The sequence below is a fragment of the Rhincodon typus genome, chromosome 6 (genome assembly GCF_021869965.1).
Source record: "Rhincodon typus isolate 14 chromosome 6, sRhiTyp1.1, whole genome shotgun sequence".
In the NCBI taxonomy this organism is placed as follows: domain Eukaryota; kingdom Metazoa; phylum Chordata; class Chondrichthyes; order Orectolobiformes; family Rhincodontidae; genus Rhincodon; species Rhincodon typus.
The window spans coordinates 44,432,777-44,454,457 of record NC_063337.1 but is presented as its reverse complement, the minus strand read 5'-3'; the positions used below and the strand labels follow the sequence as shown (position 1 = coordinate 44,454,457).

General features: G+C 40.4%; 1 protein-coding gene across 3 annotated transcripts in view; it reads left to right on the top strand.

Moving 5' to 3' along the window:
* Positions 1-21,681, top strand: part of LOC109928522 (cytoplasmic dynein 2 heavy chain 1) — a 534,366-nt gene that overhangs the window by 90,672 nt on the left and 422,013 nt on the right. For all 3 annotated transcript variants that reach the window (XM_048597671.1, XM_048597673.1, XM_048597672.1), the window contains exons 29-35: positions 562-679; positions 3,833-3,945; positions 4,043-4,162; positions 6,751-6,901; positions 8,743-8,948; positions 17,558-17,740; positions 19,905-20,087. In XM_048597671.1, the coding sequence (XP_048453628.1) occupies positions 562-679; positions 3,833-3,945; positions 4,043-4,162; positions 6,751-6,901; positions 8,743-8,948; positions 17,558-17,740; positions 19,905-20,087 (1,074 nt within the window). The remainder of the gene's footprint in view (positions 1-561; positions 680-3,832; positions 3,946-4,042; positions 4,163-6,750; positions 6,902-8,742; positions 8,949-17,557; positions 17,741-19,904; positions 20,088-21,681) is intronic.

The window sequence follows — 21,681 nt, the reverse complement described above, 5'->3', positions numbered from 1 at the left end:
TTTCTGAAGAAGGGTCTAGGCCGGAAACGTCAGCCTTCCTGCTCTTCTGATGCTGCTTGGCCTGCTATGTTCATCCAGCTCCACACCTTGTTATCTCAGATTCTCCAGCATCTGCAGTTCCTACTATCTAAGAACCTGATCTTGTCAGTTTTCAGCTAGGTTGATTAAGCTAATAATACCACCTTGAATTATGACTGTCTCATTGTGCCTAAACTGTTGTATTGTAGCAAATCTTGCTAATGAGCTGAATTTCCTCCAGGTCTTTGTTAATAATTCTCTCAAATGCTTCATTATTCCTGCTACCTGTTATAGAATTTTTCTTAGTAAGAGGGAGAGCTATCTATATAAATATTCATCTTTAAAAGATTTTATAAGGCTATTTGAAAGCTCTTCTACACAACATAAACCTTATTGTGTCGAGTGTCACTCAATGGATATAGGAATATGTATTCCCGTGTGGCAGCATGCATAAATAGGATAATGGGTGTCTTTTTGGAAAGTAATTACTTTACCATTCTCTGTTTAATAAATGGATTAATATCTTCAATATTCTCCACCTAGGAAAAACGCTCAGCATTCCCACGGTTTTATTTCATTGGCGATGATGATTTACTTGAAATCTTGGGGCAGTCTACCAATCCTTCTATTATTCAGTCTCATCTCCGAAAGCTTTTTGCTGGTATGGCTTCCTTTCTAGTTGTTATCTTGCTATCTAATCATACGTCTAAGCTGGCTCTATTATAGTTCATTTGTTCTTTTATGATCTTGTTTTGATCGTCCTTACATCAGTGATGTGAAAAGGTTTAATTGTTGACGAATATGAAAACTGACTGAAAGGTTCCTGAAAATGAAATGTTGTTAATTTCAATTGTGCTTTCCTCTGAAGACAGAATTACAAGATTGTTTAACATCTGCATTGATTCATGTAATTGCAGTCACCAGATAATTAAATGAAAATCCACAAAAGGTCATGTTCTGTGCTGTGCTAAGGTTTAACCAAGTTTATCATTAGCATCTATTCTTTGAGTAACAAGCAGAACATGATTTTTTTTCTCATCACGTTATCAATTTATATCCAACAAGAAGCTGTTTACAAATTATTACATTCAGGGAAAGAATGTTGAGCCATCTAATGCCATTGAGTTTAAAAATGTATGTTCATAAAAATACATTTGGAAGATAAACAAAACAGTCCATCCAAATTCATGCCTAATTTTCCCTGCAACTCCATGTTTGAATTTCCCCAATTTATCAGTGAAACAGTGTAATCAAAGCTACAAATGATCTCCTCTGTGCATGTGACTTTATGCACAAACCTTTCTTGTCATCCTTCTTCTAATGCGATCTTTATTGATTGACTTGTAGTCAGACCATCTACAGTCTTTCTTCTTGCCCCCGCACCATTATGCCTCAAGTTTCAAAGAGGATCTTTCATTAGCTCCCTTTCCTTTGTCCACACAGAGGCCTTTTGTAACAACATCCAAGGACATGGTCAGGTACTACTTGTAGAGGGACATCACTTATCATTAGTTTTCCATCAGATTGTGCAACTCCATCACTCCCTGTTCAATAAGTTTCAAATACTGTCTATCAATACAGTACTGACATATTTGAGTCTGGCTGGACCGAAGCACATGTTTCCATGCTGTATGTCTCTATGAGATGGACATTGAGAGAGTGAAACCTCTTCCTGTTTAGGAATCTGGCTGGATGATGCCATGAGAATCTGAGTGCCACACGTGAGCAGTTGATGGCTGAGGGAACCCAGCGATAGTAGCAAATCTGATGACACAGGTTCCTTAGCTTTCTGAACTGGGTGAACTCTATTGATTTTCTATACAGGGCTCAGCAAATTCACAAATGTACTTGGTGGTCTGCTACTTGGCAAATACCATGTATGTCCTTAGATGAGGTTTGAAAGGAGCTGCTGGCTAGAAATTTCAATGTGGATGTGATCTTCAACACCACAGGCAAAAACCACTACTTCCCAACCCACCCAGTTGCAGATCTGCCTGCAGGAGGTGGCACATGTGAGTGATGGCTTCCCTACTAATTTAAAGACATCTCTCGCACAACCTTTCACTGATCAGCAAGTATTTACAATGCTTGGATTTGCCCTGCCTTGCTACTCTGGTTGCTTTGCATATCCGCAACCCTAGAGCCTTACGTCACTGGTTTTGTTGACTTTGTGTATTCCTCCTCCTTCTCTTCCTCATTCTTCTTAGCTTCAAATTCTGGTACAGCTGCTGGATTATGTTGGTCAAACATCTGGCATAGAAATACTGATCTGTGAAGAATGTGAGGAAAGAGATGTTTTCCTTTTGAGAACTTGACGTAGTCAAACTACTCTTTGGGCCTTTTATTCGGTTGACCATTTGTTTGGTGAAAATCTGTGATGTAGCCACCTTGACATGGTGAAGTGCATCCTTTATGATCCTGAACTAGTTTTCCTTTTCCTGTTTCTGCCACATGGAAGATCTTTGCAAAATGTGTGCATTGTTTTCCATGCATTTGTAATTAGCTCAATCTGACTCATGATGCCCTTTATTATTGAAACCTTGGACTCTACAGACTGCAAACTTTTTCATCTCCATGTTTTTAGCTTCCAGATACATTGGCCTGTGGAATATGGAAAACCTTCCCCACCAATATAATTACTACTATTAAGTGTTGGGTGCCCTTCTTCTAAGAGTTACCACTCTTCTTTGCCTCTATCACTTTGATTCTTCCCTTTGCAGTCTAGTTTTCTCCTTTCATTCTGCAGTATCCTCCCAGTAGCCCCTACAACTACTCTTCAGGTTCCTTTCCCTACTGTTCCTTTTTACCTAACCCATCTTCATCTGAAATTTTTGTATTCAGTCTCCTTTTGAATTGAGTTCCCTTTTAAGTTAAACCTCCTTTGCCAATATTTTCTGGCGTCAGCCAGTGTGACTGTATGACTTTGGATTTTGACTGACTGAGGCTTACGTTAACTTAAACTATAAGCAAAAATGGAAAGAGATGGTTTGGTTAAAAAAGGGCCAAGACGCTGAAAATATTTGTATTCACTGAAGCTTAGAGGAAAACGTTGACCCTGCCAGGTCCATGCCTCTTATCTGTAGTCTGGTTTACAAACATAAATTTTTTCCATTTTTAATCGAATAAAACTGCACCCATTTACTGTAAAAAGCAAAATAACTGAGGATGCCGTAAATCAGAAACAGAAACAGAAGTTGCTGGAAAAGCTCAGCAGGTCTGGCAACATCTGTGAAGAGAAATCAGAATTAAAGTTTCGGGTCCAGTGCCCCTTCCTCATTCTCCCACATTCCCCATTTGAGGTAATTACAGTCAGCTGGGATGTTCATAAGTATTGTGGCTTGCTAATGAATGCAAAAGGAGCTCCTGAGTGTAAAGGTTGCAAAAGCTGGGCCCGAAACGTCAGCTTTCCTGCTCCTCTGATGCTGCTTGGCCTGCTGTGTTCATTCAGCTCTACACCTTGTTATCTCTGCTTGAAAGTCCTCAGTTTTTAATGCCAAGATTTCAATTCATCATTGGGAAACTAAATTTTTGTTTCCCACCCAATTAAGTTCTGCTGTCCATCACTCTAAATGCTTCGGGTGGGCCTGGAAGATTGTGCTCATGTGTGCAGCAACGGGATAAAATTTGGTTCTCCTGCACTTGCGTACTGCACTGTGCATATACCTGTGACCACTATTTATTCAAAATACAGATTTTGAAATTATTACACCAATACAATTTTGACAAGTTCATTTGCGAATTGAATAGTTTTCTTAATGTGATAATTCCTGCATGTTTAACATTTGCTCTATGATTGATTTATGGTTATTTCCAGGTATTAACAGTGTGGATTTTGATGAAAATTTCCAGCACATTATTGCAATGAAGTCTTTGGATGGTGAAGTTGTGCCTTTAAGAAGCAAGATTCGTGTTACAGATGATGTTGAGGTAGTGTTATTTTGACTACCGATGTATGAAGAATAATGCAAAATCTAATTAATCCTGAGATTTGTGAATCTAACTAGCGTTCTGTTCTTTTTATCAGGTATGGCTGAATAATTTGGCTGAAGTAATGAAAGAAACTTTGAAGTATTTGTTGGTTGAATGCATTGCAGCTTGGAAACAATCACAAGGTGCCATCGATCCATTACGTTTTCCTTCACAGGTATTGGACATATTTACTCCTTAAAGTCCTGGTCTGCATGTGTCTTGAAACCTTTGTCTAATAATAGTGTCGCAATTTGATGACAGGTATTAAAATCGTGATAGTTTCAACAATTTCAGAAAAATATATTATTTTGTAATTATTTAAGTAAATAAAACTTATGTTGAATATTTGTAATATAAATTTATTATAGTTTTCCCCATAGTCTAACAAATAATTTCTTGATAAACATAGTAATATCCATTATTTGTCCTTTGGTAAGACCATCAGTGTACATAACTGACAGTAAGCTTCATGTGAACTGACTTCACAGCTAATTGCCAGTAGCACAAAATATCAATGTAAAACTGATTTTTGGATACAACATCAATTATGAACAAGAAGTGTTTTTCTGTCATGATTTGAAGTACATAAGTGTACAGATTAGATTATAGCTTCATAATTACTCCCATTGATGTGGTTTGAGCATTCTGCTACACAATTTAGCATGGTTACTGTGATAATAGTTTCTTTGAACTGAATGAGTCACCCATGGACTGTGTGCTGAGAATGAGGTAATTATTGTTTGTTATACAGTTAAATAACTGGAAACTACATGATTTGTCCACAACACTTCTTAAAAGAAGGTATGTAGTAGCATTCCATTAGGTTAAAAATAACAGATTTATTCACAAGATAATTACATAGAAGCAGAAAAGTACAAGGTATTTGTGGCACAAATGATAGAAAATAATTAAAGTTTGGTTTACAATGTATCAAAATAACAGTAATATGGAATGTTGGTCTTTATTTCAAAGCAAATGGAATACAAAAGTAGGGAGGGTTTGTTAAAACCACACAAAGCACTAGTAGGACCACAGTTGGAATACCGTGAACAGTTTTGTTCCCCTGATCTGAAGAGTGATATACTGGCTTTGGAGGTAGTCCAGGGAAGGTTCACTAGGCTAATACCACGTATAGAGGGCTTGTCTCATGAGGATATATTGACATGGTTTGTCCTGTACTTATTGGAATGTAGAAAAATGAGAGGTAACCCCATTGAAATAAACCAGATTCTTAGGGGGACCTGACAAGGTAGATGTACAGAGATTGTTTCCCTTATTTTGGAGAGTCTAGGAGCAGAAGACATAGTCTCAGAATAATAGGTCAAATATTTAAGACAGTGTTGAGGATGAATTTCTTTTCTCAAAGAGTAATGAGCCTGTGGAATACTTTACAGCAAAGAGGTGTCAAGGCTGGGTATTTGAGTATATTCAAGACTGTGATAGACAGTTTTTTTTTAATCAGTAAGGAAGTAGACAGGTGTAGGAAAAAGGCAGGAAAGTGGAGTTAAGGATTAACAGTTCAACCACGATCTCACAAAATGATGGAGTAGACTCAACGAGCTGCATGGCCAAGATTTTGCTGTTACATCTTGTGTCTTATGGTCTTTACTTTAATTGTATTTAACACACATTTGGACGATCTGCAAGATGTTTTTAGGAAAAGCAATATTTCATAGTCCAGCTAGCATATGGGTGAGCTGATTATTCCTCCCAGTCACACAACTATTAAATGGCAGTTTAAATTCTGATAGAGCTAGACTCATGATATGGAGCTAAAGACATTGCAGAGAATATCTGTTTTTATTTTAAATGCATGCATTTTTAAAACATATAACATATAAAATAAATAGGATCCAAAGGTCTCTGAGTAAAGAGGTGTTGGCCAATTTCTAAGCCATATACAGGTAGTTCTGCTATAATGTATGTTTCGTTAATGTGAACTGGCTGTAACGTGTTGATGAATTTTGGACACTGTTCGGCTAAAGCGAACTTTCTGCTGTACAGGTGTAGCGGTTTTCTATAGCGATTTCCCTATAATGTGATTTTCTATGGTGATTTTGTATAGCGCGAGGTCACATAAGAATGCAACTACTGCACTATAGGAGAACTACCTGTAGTTGGATTCTATGCATTGAGCTACAGTTATTGATTTTCATCTCTTGCAGGCCTTGTATATCAAGTAATGTTTTGGCAAAAACAATTAAATGAGCACTAAAGATGAAATGTCTGATTCTGGGCTGACCTGCACATCAAAGAACCTTAGCAGATCTGGCAGCATCTGTGGAAAGAGAACTAATCTGAAGCTCTGAAGAAGAGTCATACCAGTCTTGAAATGTTAATTCTGTTTACTCTCTCCACAGATGCTACCTGAGTTTCTGAGTTTTTTCAGCATTCCCTGTGTTTGTTTCACATATTCAACAACATTTTGCTTTTGTTGAATAAACCTTTGTTTCTGCAAATAGTTGGGTTTAAAATTTCATCTTAGTAAAGAAAGACTGCTTTCAACAAGTCAAATTAGTCCTAAAACAGATTTAACTTATGCATTTCAAATAATGTAATTTAGAAAAGAAAATATGAGCATTCGTCCTGAATTATCACTTCGTGCAAAACTTAACTCTATTAATTGTGCTCGCAGATTTGTTTTCATTTTGCAGCCGAGTTACATTTTATAGTTAGAAATATACGGCACCTGATGTTTTGGAGTTTACTTATTTTTCTAACTTTTCTGCATTTATAAATGTTTCATTACTTTTTTGTTCTCAGATTTTATGTTTGGCTGAACAAATTCAATTTACTGAAGAAGTTGAAAATGCCATAAAGAAACATAGCTTGCAACAGCTAGATGTAGAACTGATGGCAAAATTAGAAAACTACACGAGTATAGAGTCTTATAATGAGGAAACAGGGAATGTTGGTAAGAATCTACGGAATATATGGACATACTCGTGTGGGCATTTGTTAGTGACCAACTTTTTTGTGGGTTAAAATAATTTATTTTTGATAAATCAATTTATCAACTAATTAATTACATTATCAGTAATTCTACTTTATTGTAAAATCCATTAAAGATCATAATATTCTGTTTTATGTAGTATTTGCAATTTCATGCTTTGAATTTAGTTCTTTGTATACAATCAATGTTTTCCCAATGTCGCTATGATTTTCTGGTCCAATTTGTTTATCTCCATGTAACATTAACAAGAGGCTGAGTGCACTGGATACAATAGAAGTATTGAACCCCTGACAACATTCTGGCCATAGTGCTGAATCCTATGCATGAAAGCAGTTGACTCCTTGAGCCCAGTTTTGTCAGTGCAACCAGTACTGTACTGGCATCTCTGTGTCGAGGCACAACCAATCTACTAAAACAAAGGCAACTGAAACCTGGCAAGTACTTCCTATGAGCCACCTCCCAGTCTCCAGGAAAGTAGTAGAAGGTGTCATTGACAGTACCTATTAATCAGTAATTTGCCAACCAATGTTTATATGAACTTTGCCAGAATTATTTGGAGGGAGACTTCATCCAATTCTTGATCTCAGTACAAAAATTCTGGGGGAAATCAAAATCAGCAAATCAGGCAGCATTTATGGAGTGAATGAGAATGGTAAAATCAATCGATTGGCTCCTGCGTTGAGCAATGTAAGTTACTGAGCACTGGAGGGATATATGAACTAGACTAGAGTTGGGATATGGGCAGCAGAGTTTCGGCTGATCTTAATTTATGTAAGATTGAAAGGTGTGTTAGTGAAGTCTGGCCCAATAAATGCATGGACAAAGCTTTCAGCAGCAGGCAGGGTAATGCGGAAGTGAAATTGGGTGATATTCCAGAGGTACAAATGAACACTAGCCTTGAAGTATCGTTAGGATTTCGTCTTTGGGTCAAGGATGATACCGAAATTGTGACTGGACTGGTTCTGCCTTAGATAGTTGCCAGAAAGAGGGAAAAGAATCAGTAGCATTTATGGTGGGGAGTTGAAGGAAATGGCTTCAGTTTTTCTGTATTTAGCTGGAGGAAATTGCTGCTTGGATTGGATGTCAGACAAACATGTTATAAACTAGAGACAGTGGAAGTGTCGAGCAAAGGCCTGATGAAGTAGAGCTGAGTGTCAACAACATTATTGTGGATCTGACATGTTGCTGAGGGGCAACCTGTAGATGTGAAATAAGAATGTGCGTAGAATATATCCCTTGGGATTCCAGAAATAATGTATGGTAATTAGAGTGGTAGATGTTCATCTACAGTGTTTGTAACCCAAATGGCAGCTCAGAGCCAGCCCCTGAACCCTGAGATCATTCACCTCTTGGACATACAAGATTACAAGCTAAAGTTGAAGAACTATTTGGAGGGTATAGAAGAATATAAAACAGGCTCAATTTTTCCTAATGCACCTTATTTTCTGTCTGTTTTCAATTTGGCATCAATTTTAAATATATAACCACTTTTCTGACTGAGATGAAAATTTTAGACAGGTAATATGTAATGCATATGAGCTAACTGTTATATTCAAATTAATAAGGATGGATTGTGTTTGCGCTGGTTTAACCTAATGTTCTTATTAAGAATAGAACTGTTTAAGTTTTCAATGCAAAAGTAGGTTATTTGGCTCATTGTTTCTGTGCTGTTACCTCCTTGCTTGGGCAATTCAAAACAAACCCAATCCTTGTTATTTAGCCAATTTTATATCTTTATTTTTCAGGCGATTGTTTGCATCTGAAGCTTTGATGCCCTATTTTGTATGTTTGTGTGTTTTCAGAAACTACTGTTCTGGAGTTGAAGCTCAAAGCCCTAATTCTTGATATCATTCACAACATAGAAGTGGTTAAGCAGTTGAATCAAGCACAAGTTTGCAACACTTCAGACTGGGTTTGGAAGAAACAGCTTCGGTTCTACATGAAACCAGACAATAACTGTTATATTCAGATGGTGGATGCAGAGTTCCAATATACCTATGAATACCAGGTGCTGCTTTATCAAGCTATAAATAACAATGTTCATGGTGCATCTATTTAAGATTCTCTCTTTAGGGTTTTTAAAATAGACATTTTAGACATTTCATCCTTGAAGCAGGTAGATTGGGAAGAATTTCCAGATTGCTGGTTTAGGAGAGGTACTTGAGTGCTGTTAACTGATTCTTTAAAAATTTGATCTGCCTCCATGAAAACTGCGGAGGCCCAGGAGACACCTATCCCTGCAAAAGAGTTGGTCAGACCAGGAATGCAGGGTACTGAGTTGCAACCCAAACCAGACCACACCCTTAAAATGACTTGGTAAAAATCTGAAACACCAGGAACTGGGTGGAGGAATTCTGGATTTGGGCATCCCCACCATTTTGAAAGGGCTCCTGAACTATCCCAACTTGGTGAAAGTTCAAACCACAATGTGGCTTTCATGTGTAGGGAAGTCATAATCATTACAGAATATATTTTGCTAATCTGCACCAAAAGTGTGTGAGATAGTCCAAGGCATATCACTAAAGAATTTCTGACAGGTACTCACCATTCAAGAGTTAAAGTAGTGGTTCTCAAAAATACAAATTACGTGCTGTAAAGAGGCTTGAATGTAATCTGACTGCATGAGGATAAAGTATAACTTTGGCACAAGGGGCTGCTGCAGGTTCTATTTCAAAAATTCATTTGAAGTTTGTCCACTGGATTTCCTTTTCTAGTGAGTGAAATGTATAACAGCTGCTGATCTGTGACTGCTTGTTTCTGCTCCTGCCAATGTTGAACTTTATTCCCCCATTTTCAATGTAGCGGTGATACATTCATCACATTTTACTTGCTTTAAAACCTGTACAGGCAGCTCTCCTTTAACGCGATAGTTGTGTTCTTGTGTGACCTTGTGCTATAGAAAATCGCGTTATAGGGAAATTGCTACAGAAAATTGATATTCTTATACAGCAGAAATATCACTTTATCCAAACTGCGTCCACTATTTATCAATTGCGTAACAGCCAATTTACGTTAACGAAACACACGTTATAGCAGAACTACCTGAACTATGTCTACAAACATTTTTACAGTTCTGATGGTGTTCATCTCTTGGGGAAATAAAGTGGAATGTGTCAGTGTTGAAAACCTAGAACTGTAACAAATGGTGATAGACTTTTCATTAAATGGGTGGATCTTATAAAAAGACTTCTTGTTGTTTTTGTAAAATGTTTATAACAGATTATTAGGATATTTGGTTTAGATGTAGAGTTAAAGAAAAATAAGTGGCTGCAAATGAAATATATTTCCCTCAAAATCCCTCTTAAAATACAGTGGTATGTAAGAAAATTATGTAAGAAAAAACAGTAAGCCCTCTTGTATCTGCACTCTTCTTCCAACTTATTCAAATGGACAACATATGTGATAAAAGTTGCAGCCACTTTCTATATGAATCTCTGAGGTTGAATGTCTTTTTAAATTACTTTCTGTTCAGGGAATGAAGGTATTGCTAGCTAAACCAGCAATTATTGCCCATCCCCAAAATTCAAGAAAGCTGATAAGAATCAGTCACATTGGTATGGGCCGAGTTTGTTCAGGCCATGATTTGATGCTTTCATTCTTCTGAGTACCAGCTTAATTGTACAAAGATTATTTTGCTTCAATTGTTAATTACAAAGGTGTGTAACACTAAATCAAAAAATTCTCATTTGTTAATTCTAAGACAAACAATTTACCTGGTGCGACTTCCTTCATAAGATTATTTCAAATTCTTTAAAAGTAAATTATGTTGTTTGGGAATTGTTGGTTACCTGACTTTGGTGATAAATTTGATTGGAAAATATCTGTGGTCAATTTGAGAATGCGTGACTGTGACCTGATTTCTGAAAGATGCTTGGAAATATTTAATTCAACAATACATTATCTGGGACATCCAATTGACTAATTAATCTATTTTGATAGAGCTGTTTAAGCCAAGAATGTTATTGAGGACACCAAGAGAACTTCTTACTTTTCCTTTAATTCAGTGAACCACCGGAATGAAATCTTGCTTCAATATGATTTAATAAACTGATGTTGAGAAAGTACAGTATTCTCCAGATTAGGCCCAAAATGTGGTTCTCAATTTTGATTTTTCAGTTCTGTTTTGACATAATTAAATGACTTGCTTTCTTTTACAAACCTTTATGAACATGTTATTTTATTCTTGCCAGAAAGTATTATTTAGAGAAGTACAGAAAGGAGGAGCAAGAGTGTGCCGTTTGGTGCTTTGAGCTTGCTCTGCAATTCAGTATGATCGTGGCTGATTATCTGTCTCAACACCATACTCCTGCTCTCTCCTCATACCCCTTGACATCATCAGCCTATTTCTTTGTTAAATATAAGGGTCTCTACTGCCTTATGTGGTAGAGAATTCAATTAATAACTTTTTAGTAAAAAGTTATATTATTGATGATAACAAGGTGTAGAGCTGGATGAAGACAGCAGGCCAAGCAGCATCAGAGGAGCAGGAAAGCTGACGTTTCGGGTCTAGACCCTTCTTCAGAAACGGGAGAGGGGAAGGGGATTCTGAAATAAATAGGGAGAAAGGGGGAGGCGGATAGAGGAGAAGATAGGTGGAGAGGAGACAGACAGGTCAAGGAGGCAGGTTTGGAGCCAGTAAAGATGAGTGTAAGAGGGGAGTTAGGGAGGGGATAGGTTGGTCCAGGGAGGACGGACAGGTCAAGGAGGCGGGATGAGGCTAGTAGGTAGGAGATAGGGGTGGGGCTTGAGGTGGGAGGAGTGGATAGGTGGGAGGACAGGTTAGGGAGGCGGGTACGAGCTGGGCTTGTTTTGGGATGTGGTTGGGGGAGGGGAGAATTTGAAGCTTGTGAAGTCGACATTGATACCATTGGGCTGTGGGGTTCCCAAACGAAATATGAGATGCTATTCCTGCAACCTTCGGGTGGCATCGTTGTGGCACTGTAGGAGGCCTGGGATGGATGTGTCATCCAAGGAGTGGGAGGGGGAGTTGAAGCGGTTCGCGGCTGGGAGGTGCAGTTGTTTGTTGCGAACCGAGCGTAGGTGTTCCACAAAGCGGTCCCCAAACCTCCGCTTAGTTTCCCCGATGTAGAGGAGGGCACAACGGGAACAGCGGACACAGTATACCACATTAGCAGATGTGCAGGTGAACATCTGTTTGATGTGGAAGGTCTTCTTAGGGCCTGGGATGGAGGTTAGTGGGGAGGTGTAGGGACAGGTGTAGCACTTTCTGCGGTTTCAGGGAAAAGTGCCGGGGGTGGTGGGGCTGGTGGGGAGTATGGAGCGGACAAGGGAGTCACGGAGAGAGTGGTCCCTCCGGAAAGCAGATAAGGGTGGGGAGGGAAAAATGTCTTTGGTAGTGGAGTCAGATTGCGGATGGCGGAAATGCGGAAATGTCGGAGGATGATGCGTTGGATCCGGAGGTTGGTGGGATGATAGGTGAGGACGAAGGGGATTCTGTTTTGGTTGTTATTGCGGGGAGTGGGTGTGAGGGATGAGTTGCGGGAAATGCGAGAGACACGGTCGAGGGCGTTTTCGACCACTGTGGAGGGGAAGTTGCGGTCCTTGAAAAACGAGGACATCTGGAATGTCCGGGAGTGGAATGCCACATCTCGGGAGCAGATGCGGCGGAGGCGAAGGAATTGGGAATAGGGGATGGCCTTTTTGCAGGAAGGTGGGTGAGAGGAGGTGTATTCTAGGTAGCTGTGATGAGTCGGTAGGCTTGAAATGGATATCGGTTTCAAGGTGGATGCCAGAGATGGAGACAGAAAGGTCCAGGAAGGAGAGAGAGGTATCAGAGATGGTCCAGGTGAACTTAAGGTTGGGGTGGAAGGTGTTAGTGAAGTGGATGAACTGTTCGAGCTCCTCATGGGAGCACGAGGTGGCGCCAATACAATCATCAATGCAATGGAGGAAGAGGTGGGGGATAAGGCCAGTGTAGCTTTGGAAGAGCCTACAAAGAGGCAGGCATAGCTTGGGCCCATGCGGGTACCCATGGCAACCCCCTTTGTCTGCAGGAAGTGGGAGGAATTGAAAGAGAAGTTGTTGAGGGGGAGGACGAGTTCGGCTAAGCGGATGAGGGTATCAGTGGAGGGGGACTGGTCGGGCCTGCGGGACAGGAAGAAGCGGAGGGCCTTTAGGCCATCTGCATGGGGAATGCAGGTGTATAGGGACTGGACGTCCATGGTAAAAATGAGGCGCTGGGGACCAGGGAATCAGAAGTTTTGGAGGAGGTGGAGGGCGTGGGTGGTGTCACGGATGTAGGTGGGGAGTTCCTGGACCAAGGGGGAGAAAATGGAGTCGAGATAAGTGGAGATGAGTTCATTGGGGCAGGAGCAGGCGGAGACAATGGGTCGACCAGGGCATTCAGGTTTGTGGATTTTGGGAAGGAGATAGAAATGGGCGGTGCAGGGTTCGGGAACGATGAGGTTGGAGGCTGTGGGTGGGAGGTCACCTGAGGTGATGAGGTTGTGGATGGTTTGGGAGATGATGTTTTGGTAGTTGGGGTTGGGGTCATGATCAAGGAGGCGGTAGGAGGAGGTGTCGGAGAGCTGGCGTCTGGCCTCAGCGATGTAGAGGTCAGTGCGCCATACTACAACTGCGCCTCCCTTGTCCGCGAGTTTTATGGTGAGGTTGGGATTGGAGCTGAGGGAGCGGAGGGCTGCGCGTTCTGTGGGGGAGAGGTTGGAGTAGGTGAGAGGGGTGGAGAGGTTGAGGCGATTGATGTCGCGACAGCAGTTGGAGATGAAGAGGTCGAGGGCGGGTAGGAGGCCTTGGGGTGGTGTCCAGGAAGAGGGGCTGTGTTGGAGGTGGGAGAAGTAGTCAGTAGAGGGAGGGTTAGGCTCACGGTTGAAGAAGTAAGTGCGGAGGCGGCGGAAAAACTGTTCACTGTTCAACGTCCAAACGTGAGTTGTATTTGTTGATGTGTGGGTGGAGGGGGACAAAGGTGAGCCGTTTACCGAGGACTGACCGTTTGCCCTCAGTGAGGGGGAGGTCTGGGGGGATGGTGAAGACCCAGCAGGGTTTCTTGTTTATTTCTTGTTTAAAGTAACAGCATTGTGACTCATAAGAAAGTGTGCTTTTGACAAGACTTGAAAATAAATGACTTTTGTCATATTTATAGAGGTTTTTAAAATCATCAGAGGTATAGATAGGGTTAATGGTAGGCATCTTTTCCCTGGGATCAGGGATTTAAACACTACGGGGCATATTTTTCAGGTGAGAGGAGAGAGATTTATAAAAGACACGAGGAGCAAATTTTTTACACAAGAGGGTGGTTCACATGTTGAATGAACTTCCTGAGGAATGGTGGATGTGGACACTGTTACAGTGTTTAAAAGATACTTAGATAAGTACAAGAATAGGAAAGGTTTGGAGGGATATGGACCAGGAGCAGGCGGGTGGAACTAGCTTAGTTTGGGATTATGTTCAGCATGGACTGGTTGGACTGAACGGTCTGTTTCTCTGCTGAATCACTTTATGACTGTAGTTATGATTATTTAGTTTACTGATCTCTGTATGCAATACTGCGTAGAGTACAGAAACAGACCAGTCAGCTCTTGCCAGTGTTTCAACTCCATTTGAGTCTCATTTGATCTTTTCTCAAGTAAATCAATTATCACTAAGGTACGCTCACATAACGTACATAAGATACAATCAATTATACGACTGGTTTTGACTGCCTCTTGTGGTAGCAAGTTCTACATTCTTAACGCTCTGAAGGTGAAGAAGTTAGAATCATAGAATCCCCAAAAATAGATTGAGGATAAGTTTCTGTTGAATTTCTTGGTGACTGTCTTGTATTGCTAGACTCCAGTTATGCTTTTGCCCAAGAGAGCAAAGAAACGTTCTATCTGTATCCATTCCTTTAAAACTTCTCATAAGTGTAAAGACTTCAATTAGTTAGTCCATTGCTTTACGTTTTCAATGAAGAGACTAAACTTGACAATCCTTTCCTCATGTATTCACCCATACAATATGTCTCTGTATCATTCTCGTAAATCTTCTCTGAGCCTGTTAATACCACTGGATTGTTAATCTGCAGCCTAGATTAATGCTCTGGGGACAGAGTGTAGATATTTTCTAAACAACCTACATCCAGAGCAGGTTGGACTTGATCTGAGGCCATGCTGTGCAAACATAGGGATGCTACCACTGCACTTCCAGAGCCCTCTGACAGCTGGTGGAATTTAAATGTAATTAATAAAAACTCAATTGTTTAAAACCTAGAATTGAATTAGTCTCAGTAATGCGACAATTGAACTGTTATTGACTGTTGGATAGCCTCCTCTGGTTCACCAATGTCCTTTTAATGAAGGAAATCAGCCATCCTCGCTTGGCCATCCTACGTGTGACTTCAGACCCACAGCAATGTGGTTGACTTTTAATTGCTCACAAAGCTACTTAGGGATAGACAACCAATTCTGGCCTGGCCAGTAATTTCTATATTCCAGGAAATAATTTAAAAAATAGGAATTTTGCAATAAGGTTTCATCCAATAATGTGCCAACAGAAATATCTAGTTGGTAATGACTCTGTAGAAGTCCTGATGCATCGTTCTAGGTGGGTTTTGCCTGCGAATGTGAACCTCAGATGGTTAATTCCCCTGCCTCTGGCTGTAGTCTTCTACAAATTCTCTGACCCTGAGTTAGAGAGTTCTGATGTACAGGGGGTCCAATTAATGAACATTTATACTGATAGGTGCGATCCCACACAGATGTAATTTTAAAGATCCAACATACAAACATTTCCTGTACTTAAGAATGGCTACTTTATATTGTCTTGTATTGTGTACAGACTGAAGAATGGAACTCATTTGCAATCCAGGGACCACCTGTTGTGATGATACTGTGGCTTTAAGAGGTGTATTTTGTCCTTTTTATTTTGAAGAGAGGTTTTAAGGCAGAGGTGGAGACCTGTCTACTATAGCCAGTAGAGTTTTTTTTATTCATTGGATGTGTGTGTCACTGGCGAGGCCAGCATTTATTGCCCATCTCTGATTGCCCAGAGGGCAGTTAAGATTCAACCACAATGTGGTGGGTCTGGAGTCAAATGTAGGCAAGTTTCCTTCCCCGAAGGACATTAATGAACTAGATGGGTTTTTTTTCCTGACAGTCAACAATGGATTCATGTCATTGTCAGACTCTTAATTCCAGATTTTTATTGAATTCAAATTCCACTACCTGCCGTAGTGGGATTTGAACCTGGGTCCCCAGAACATTACCTGGGTCTCTGGATTAATAGTCCAGCGATAATAACCTAGGCCATCATCTCCCCTTATAGCTTATAATAAATAGCTTGTGACGTCTTGTGTGTTTTTTTAAAGTTCAAACAATCGAAGCAGCCTGAATGGGTGTAGTCAAATTCCCACAGAATTAGGATTTTCAGTTTTAGCTTTCAGCAGTTGCTTTTGGGGCCTTGAAGAAATGGAAGCTATTTTTTTCCCTTTTTCGATTACAGCCAAAAGCTGGGTGTTCGCTGCCTGCTACTGGTGTTGTACCATCTGTGAGACCATCTGTTTTCTGAATTTGCCTTTTGCCAATAATGTATTATGGGATGTTACTAGTTAATTTGTAATTGTTACGGTATCTATTATACTGTTAAGTCTTCCATTAGAGTTGTTATTCCAAGTCCTTCTTTCTTTTATTGTATTATGACTATAGTGGATGAATAAAGTGTAATTTGCTTTAAATCTGGTAGATTGACAAATCAAATTGCATCTGGAATGCAGCACCTTACACTTAATTTAAATTAAGAAAAAGTTAGAGTCTAGACTATCTTCTAAATATTTTGGGGGGTTTGCTCTGGTTCATGACACTGTACCTACCTGAATAGTCACACAGGAAATGTTAGTTGCAAAAAAAAGCTAGTTATCCTCCTGAGTAACTCAGGCACCTCAATGACTCATGCTGAATTCCTGACTACCTGTTGAAACCCCCTTCTAGACCCCATGTGTAAGCTTCAGACTGGACCGGACAACTCTGACCACTGCCATCCCCCCCAACCTTCCTGACAACCACCACCCTTAACTCTTCCCTAAACCCCACTCTCCCTGGACCACTGTCCTGATTCAACTGCTAGACTACCTCATGATATCCTATCTACCTCACAATTTTCCAATACATCCACCACACTACCTCACCCATTTACTTACCCTACCCATCAATTCACCTTACTTATTGCACCCAACCTATCCATCGCAACCACTTGCACACCCTGCCACCCTAAGACACTTGCACACCTATCCACCCTACCCACATATCTCCCCCACCTACCATTCAATCACCCATTCTCAAATATGGAAAGATTAGACATTTAAACTTGGCATTCAACAGCTAATGCTGTAAAATTGGGATGTGTCCTGCATTGCCCCCACATTTCTCCGTTGACAGAGTTCCCTGGTGCCCGCCACATTCTTTTTTGAAAAACTGAGCTTGGAAAGTTTCAGAATAAATATGGAACTGTATCCAATTGCGGAAAGTTTCTAGTGAAGTGGCAATCCAATGATGTGTAAAAATGCATTATCCCATGGTAAAAGAGAAATCCTGTGTAAATAAACTGTGTGATGAAACTTTTTATACTATGTCTACTAACAATAAGGCTTTATGACTTTTCTAATAGGGTAATGCTCCAAAGCTGGTTCACACTCCTCTTACAGACAAGTGCTACCTGACTCTCACTCAGGCCATGAAAATGGGACTTGGAGGAAACCCATATGGACCAGCTGGCACTGGCAAGACAGAGTCTGTGAAAGCCTTAGGTGGCCTGTTTGGTCGACAGGTCCTTGTTTTTAACTGTGATGAGGTAATTATTTAGAAACTCTTTATAATTATTGTTCTTTTTTATAATGCATTAGAGACAAATGTATTATTGACAGCAGATATACAATTTGAAGCACCAGGACAGTATTATGGGTGGCCAGTGGACTGCAGCAGCAATCTTCTTGGCAATGAACAATTATTTGGGCATTGTGGGACCCATAGTTGCTTTTAAAGCCGTTGGCTGAGCAGCGGGCAAAGCTAACCTGATCATGGGCCCAGCAGCTCTCCAAACTCAACAGTGCTCCTGAGAGAATCGACCACTGCTGTAGTTGCAATATGAGGGAGGTAACTAATTTGTTCCTCTGGAAGACTGGCCTTTGCAGTTGGAAGGGTAACAATAAGTGATATCAGGACCTGGGCCAGTCTTTGCAATTGGTGGCTCCCTTCCTGCGCACGAAGTTTTCAGATGGCCAGCACATCTGTGCCCTCAAGAAGCTGCTAGGGAGGTCACTTTTAAGCATCTGGCAACCTTCCTAAATGTGGGAGGCTGTAATGCGGTGGGCAAAATGCAGGTAACTTGGAAACTGGCCTTAAGTTGGGCCTTATAGTTAACTTAATTGGGTGTCCACTTTTGGTCAATGGGCAGCCAAGCAGCTCCCCTTCCGTCTGCTGATAAAATTGCCTGATGATAGAAATATGCTGAGACTTCATGGTGTAGCTCCCTTCACACTGGATAGCAACTCTTGTGGGAAACTGAAAAGATGAGGAAGTTTCCTTCCGCTCTCAAGACTTTAGTTAATTTTAGTGAAGCTGTGTGTCTGGCTTAGGAAAAGAGGATTAATGTGAACTCCATTGCTGCTATGCTGGTGGGAACATAGAAATGGGAAAAATATGAATAAGGTTTCTTGAAGGCCTGTTAATTTGAACAATTAGAGTCAGAGAGTCATAGAGATGTACAGCCTGGAAACAGACTTTGTGGTCCAACTCCTCCGTGTCGACCAGATATCTTAAATTAATTTAGTCCCATTTGCCAGCATTTGGCCCATATCACTCTAAACCCTTCCTATTCAGGTACTCATCCAGATGCCTTTTAAATGTTGTAATTGTACCAACCTCCTCCACCCTCTTCTGGCCTCTTATTCCATGCACATATCACCCCTTGCATGAAAAAGTTGCCCCTTGGGTCCCTTTTAAATCTTTCCCATCTCATCTTAAACCTATGCCTTCTAATTTTGGACTCCCCCACCCTGGAAAAAAGACCTTGGCTGTTCACCTTATTCATGCCCCTCATGATTTTATAAACCTCTATAAGGTCACCCCTCAGTCTCCTATGCTCCAGGGAAAATAGCCCCAGCCTATTCAGCCTCTCCCTATAGCTCAAAACGTTCAATTCTGGCAACATCCTTATGAATCTTTTCTGAACCCTTTCAAGTTTCACAACATCTTTCCAAAAACAGGGAGACCAGAATTGAACGCAGTATTCCAGAAGTGGCTTAACCGATGCTGTACAGCCATAACATGACATCCCTATTCCTAAACTCAATGCACTGACCAAATTAGTTAGCATATGGTAGGGATCACTATCTCATGATGTCATTAGGTGAAATATATAGGTTTCCTGGTCTTCTTCAAAAGCATAAGTGCCCTTCTGGAAAATACTTTTAAGGTTTTTCTGATTTTCATGGCTAACAATGACCCCTTGTTCTTTGGGAAAATAGTCTGATAGAATTTTTCATACTTCACTCCAACCAGTTCTCTTTGTGGTGTTGGTAAGCATTTTACTCAAAAATATTTCTGATATCAGCACCACCTGGTGCAAATTACTGGGCAGAGGATGTAGGAATGGCTTTTAATTTGGGTCATATACCAGTTAGAAGAATAACTAGTAAGCTAGATCAGTAGATGTCCATGGAAAATAATCTTAGAGAATACCTACATCCTTTTACTTTGTGATAATCCAGTTTCCAGCAGCTTCAGAGTTCAGAATGTCAAAGAGGCTATTGTGTTAAACTTTCAGAAGTAGTCTTTGATAGATCTTAGCATAACTCCCTTCCCAGAATGTATAGTAACGAAATTCAACCATCTAACCTAACAGTGCACCTCTTCTCTATTTCCATTAAATTTGTTTTTCAATGGCTAAAATTTAATGCTTCAATAATGTGAATTTCAAAAGAATTAAATTTGATCTCTTATTTTTGTTCCTAAAGGGCATAGATGTGAAGTCCATGGGCAGAATTTTCATTGGTTTGGTGAAATGTGGCGCTTGGGGCTGCTTTGATGAGTTTAATCGTTTAGAGGAAGCTGTACTATCTGCTGTTTCTATGCAAATTCAGGCTATCCAAGATGCTTTGAAAAATCACAGACGGTTCTGTGAACTGCTAGGAAAACAGGTACACTGTGTTTGTATCAATTTTTAAAGTCACAAAACATTTAATATAAGCATGAAACTGTCAAAAATTAAACACTAAGGGGTCAACATCCTTGCAGTTGGGTTTTGTAATGCTGTTTGGAGGACCTTAAACTAATTTGGCAGGGGGAGAGGCCACAGTATCAGTACAATAGGGACAAAGCATACTATGGTTAAGGAACCTAGGCAGAGGCAGTTTAGCCATGTTGAGTTTCACAGATGTAAGGTGAGACTGGATAGCCTTTAATGGTAGGAGTATTATAGATAAGATAGATGAAGTAAGGGTGTGGAATGGCTGATGGAATTGTGACCCTAATGGAGTATAGAAAGTGTAGTGGGGCACTTATGAAAGCAATTAAGAGAAAAAAAAAGCAGTGGGTATGATAAAACACTTGTGGGTAAAATGATAGAGAATCCCTAGATATTCTTTAAATATTTTAAGGGAAAGAGGATAACCAGGGGAAAAGCAAGGACCTATTAGAGACCAATAGGACAATCTGTGCATGGAGTTTGGGGACATTGATAGCGTCTTAAATGAGTACTTTACATTTGTCATACCATCTGTGGAGAGAGAAACAGAGATTATGGTTCAAATTTGTATGACTGTTCTTCAGAATTGAAAGGAACTTGCTGTTGGGGGAGGTAGTGGAAGCAGATACAATAGTGATTTTTAAAGGGGGTCTGCACAAATACATGAATAGGATGGGAACAGAGGGATACGGTCCCCAGAAGGGTAGGGAGTTTCGGTTGTGATGGGCAGCATGTTGGTGCAGGCTTGAAAGGCCAAAGGGCCTGTCCCTGTGCTGTAATTTTCTTTGTTCTTTGTTTTGGAAAATAGTTTTTTTTTTGTCTGTTTCACTGGATCTCTACACCACCTCCCTGCCTACTCCTCTGTCTCTATCAAAAGTATAAAAAGAAGATAGGTTGATACAAACATAGAAATTAGGACCACTAAGCCCCTCAGGCTTGCTTTCCCATGCAACAAGATCATTATTCATCTGATTAGTCCATATTCCCCACTACACCAATATCTTTTGATACCCTTGCTTATCAAGAATCCATCTACATTGACCTTAAAAGTATACAAACACTGTCCTTCCACTGCCTTTTGAAGGAGAGAGTTCCAAAGACACATAACCTTCAGTGAGGGAAAAAAAATCCCCTGATCTCAATCCTAAATGGGTGACATCTTATTTTGAAACAGTGCTCCCTAGTTCTAGAGTCTACTGTAAGAGGAAACGTCCTTTTGATATTAACCCTAACAACACAATTCAGAATTTTTTGTATTTTAATCAAGCCACTGTTACTGTTCTAAGAGATAGTAGGAACTGCAGATGCTGGAGAATCCGAGACAACAACGTGCAGGGCTGGATGAACACAGCAGGCCAAGCAGCATCATAGGAGCAGAAAGGCTGACGTTTTGGGCCTGGACCCTTCATCAGAAAAGGGGGAGGGGAAGGGGGTTCTGAAATAAATAGGGAGAGAGTGGGAGGCGGATAGAAGATGGATAGAGAAGAGGATAGGTGGAGAGGAAACAAACAGGTCGAAGAGGCGGGGATGGAGCCAGTAAAGGTACT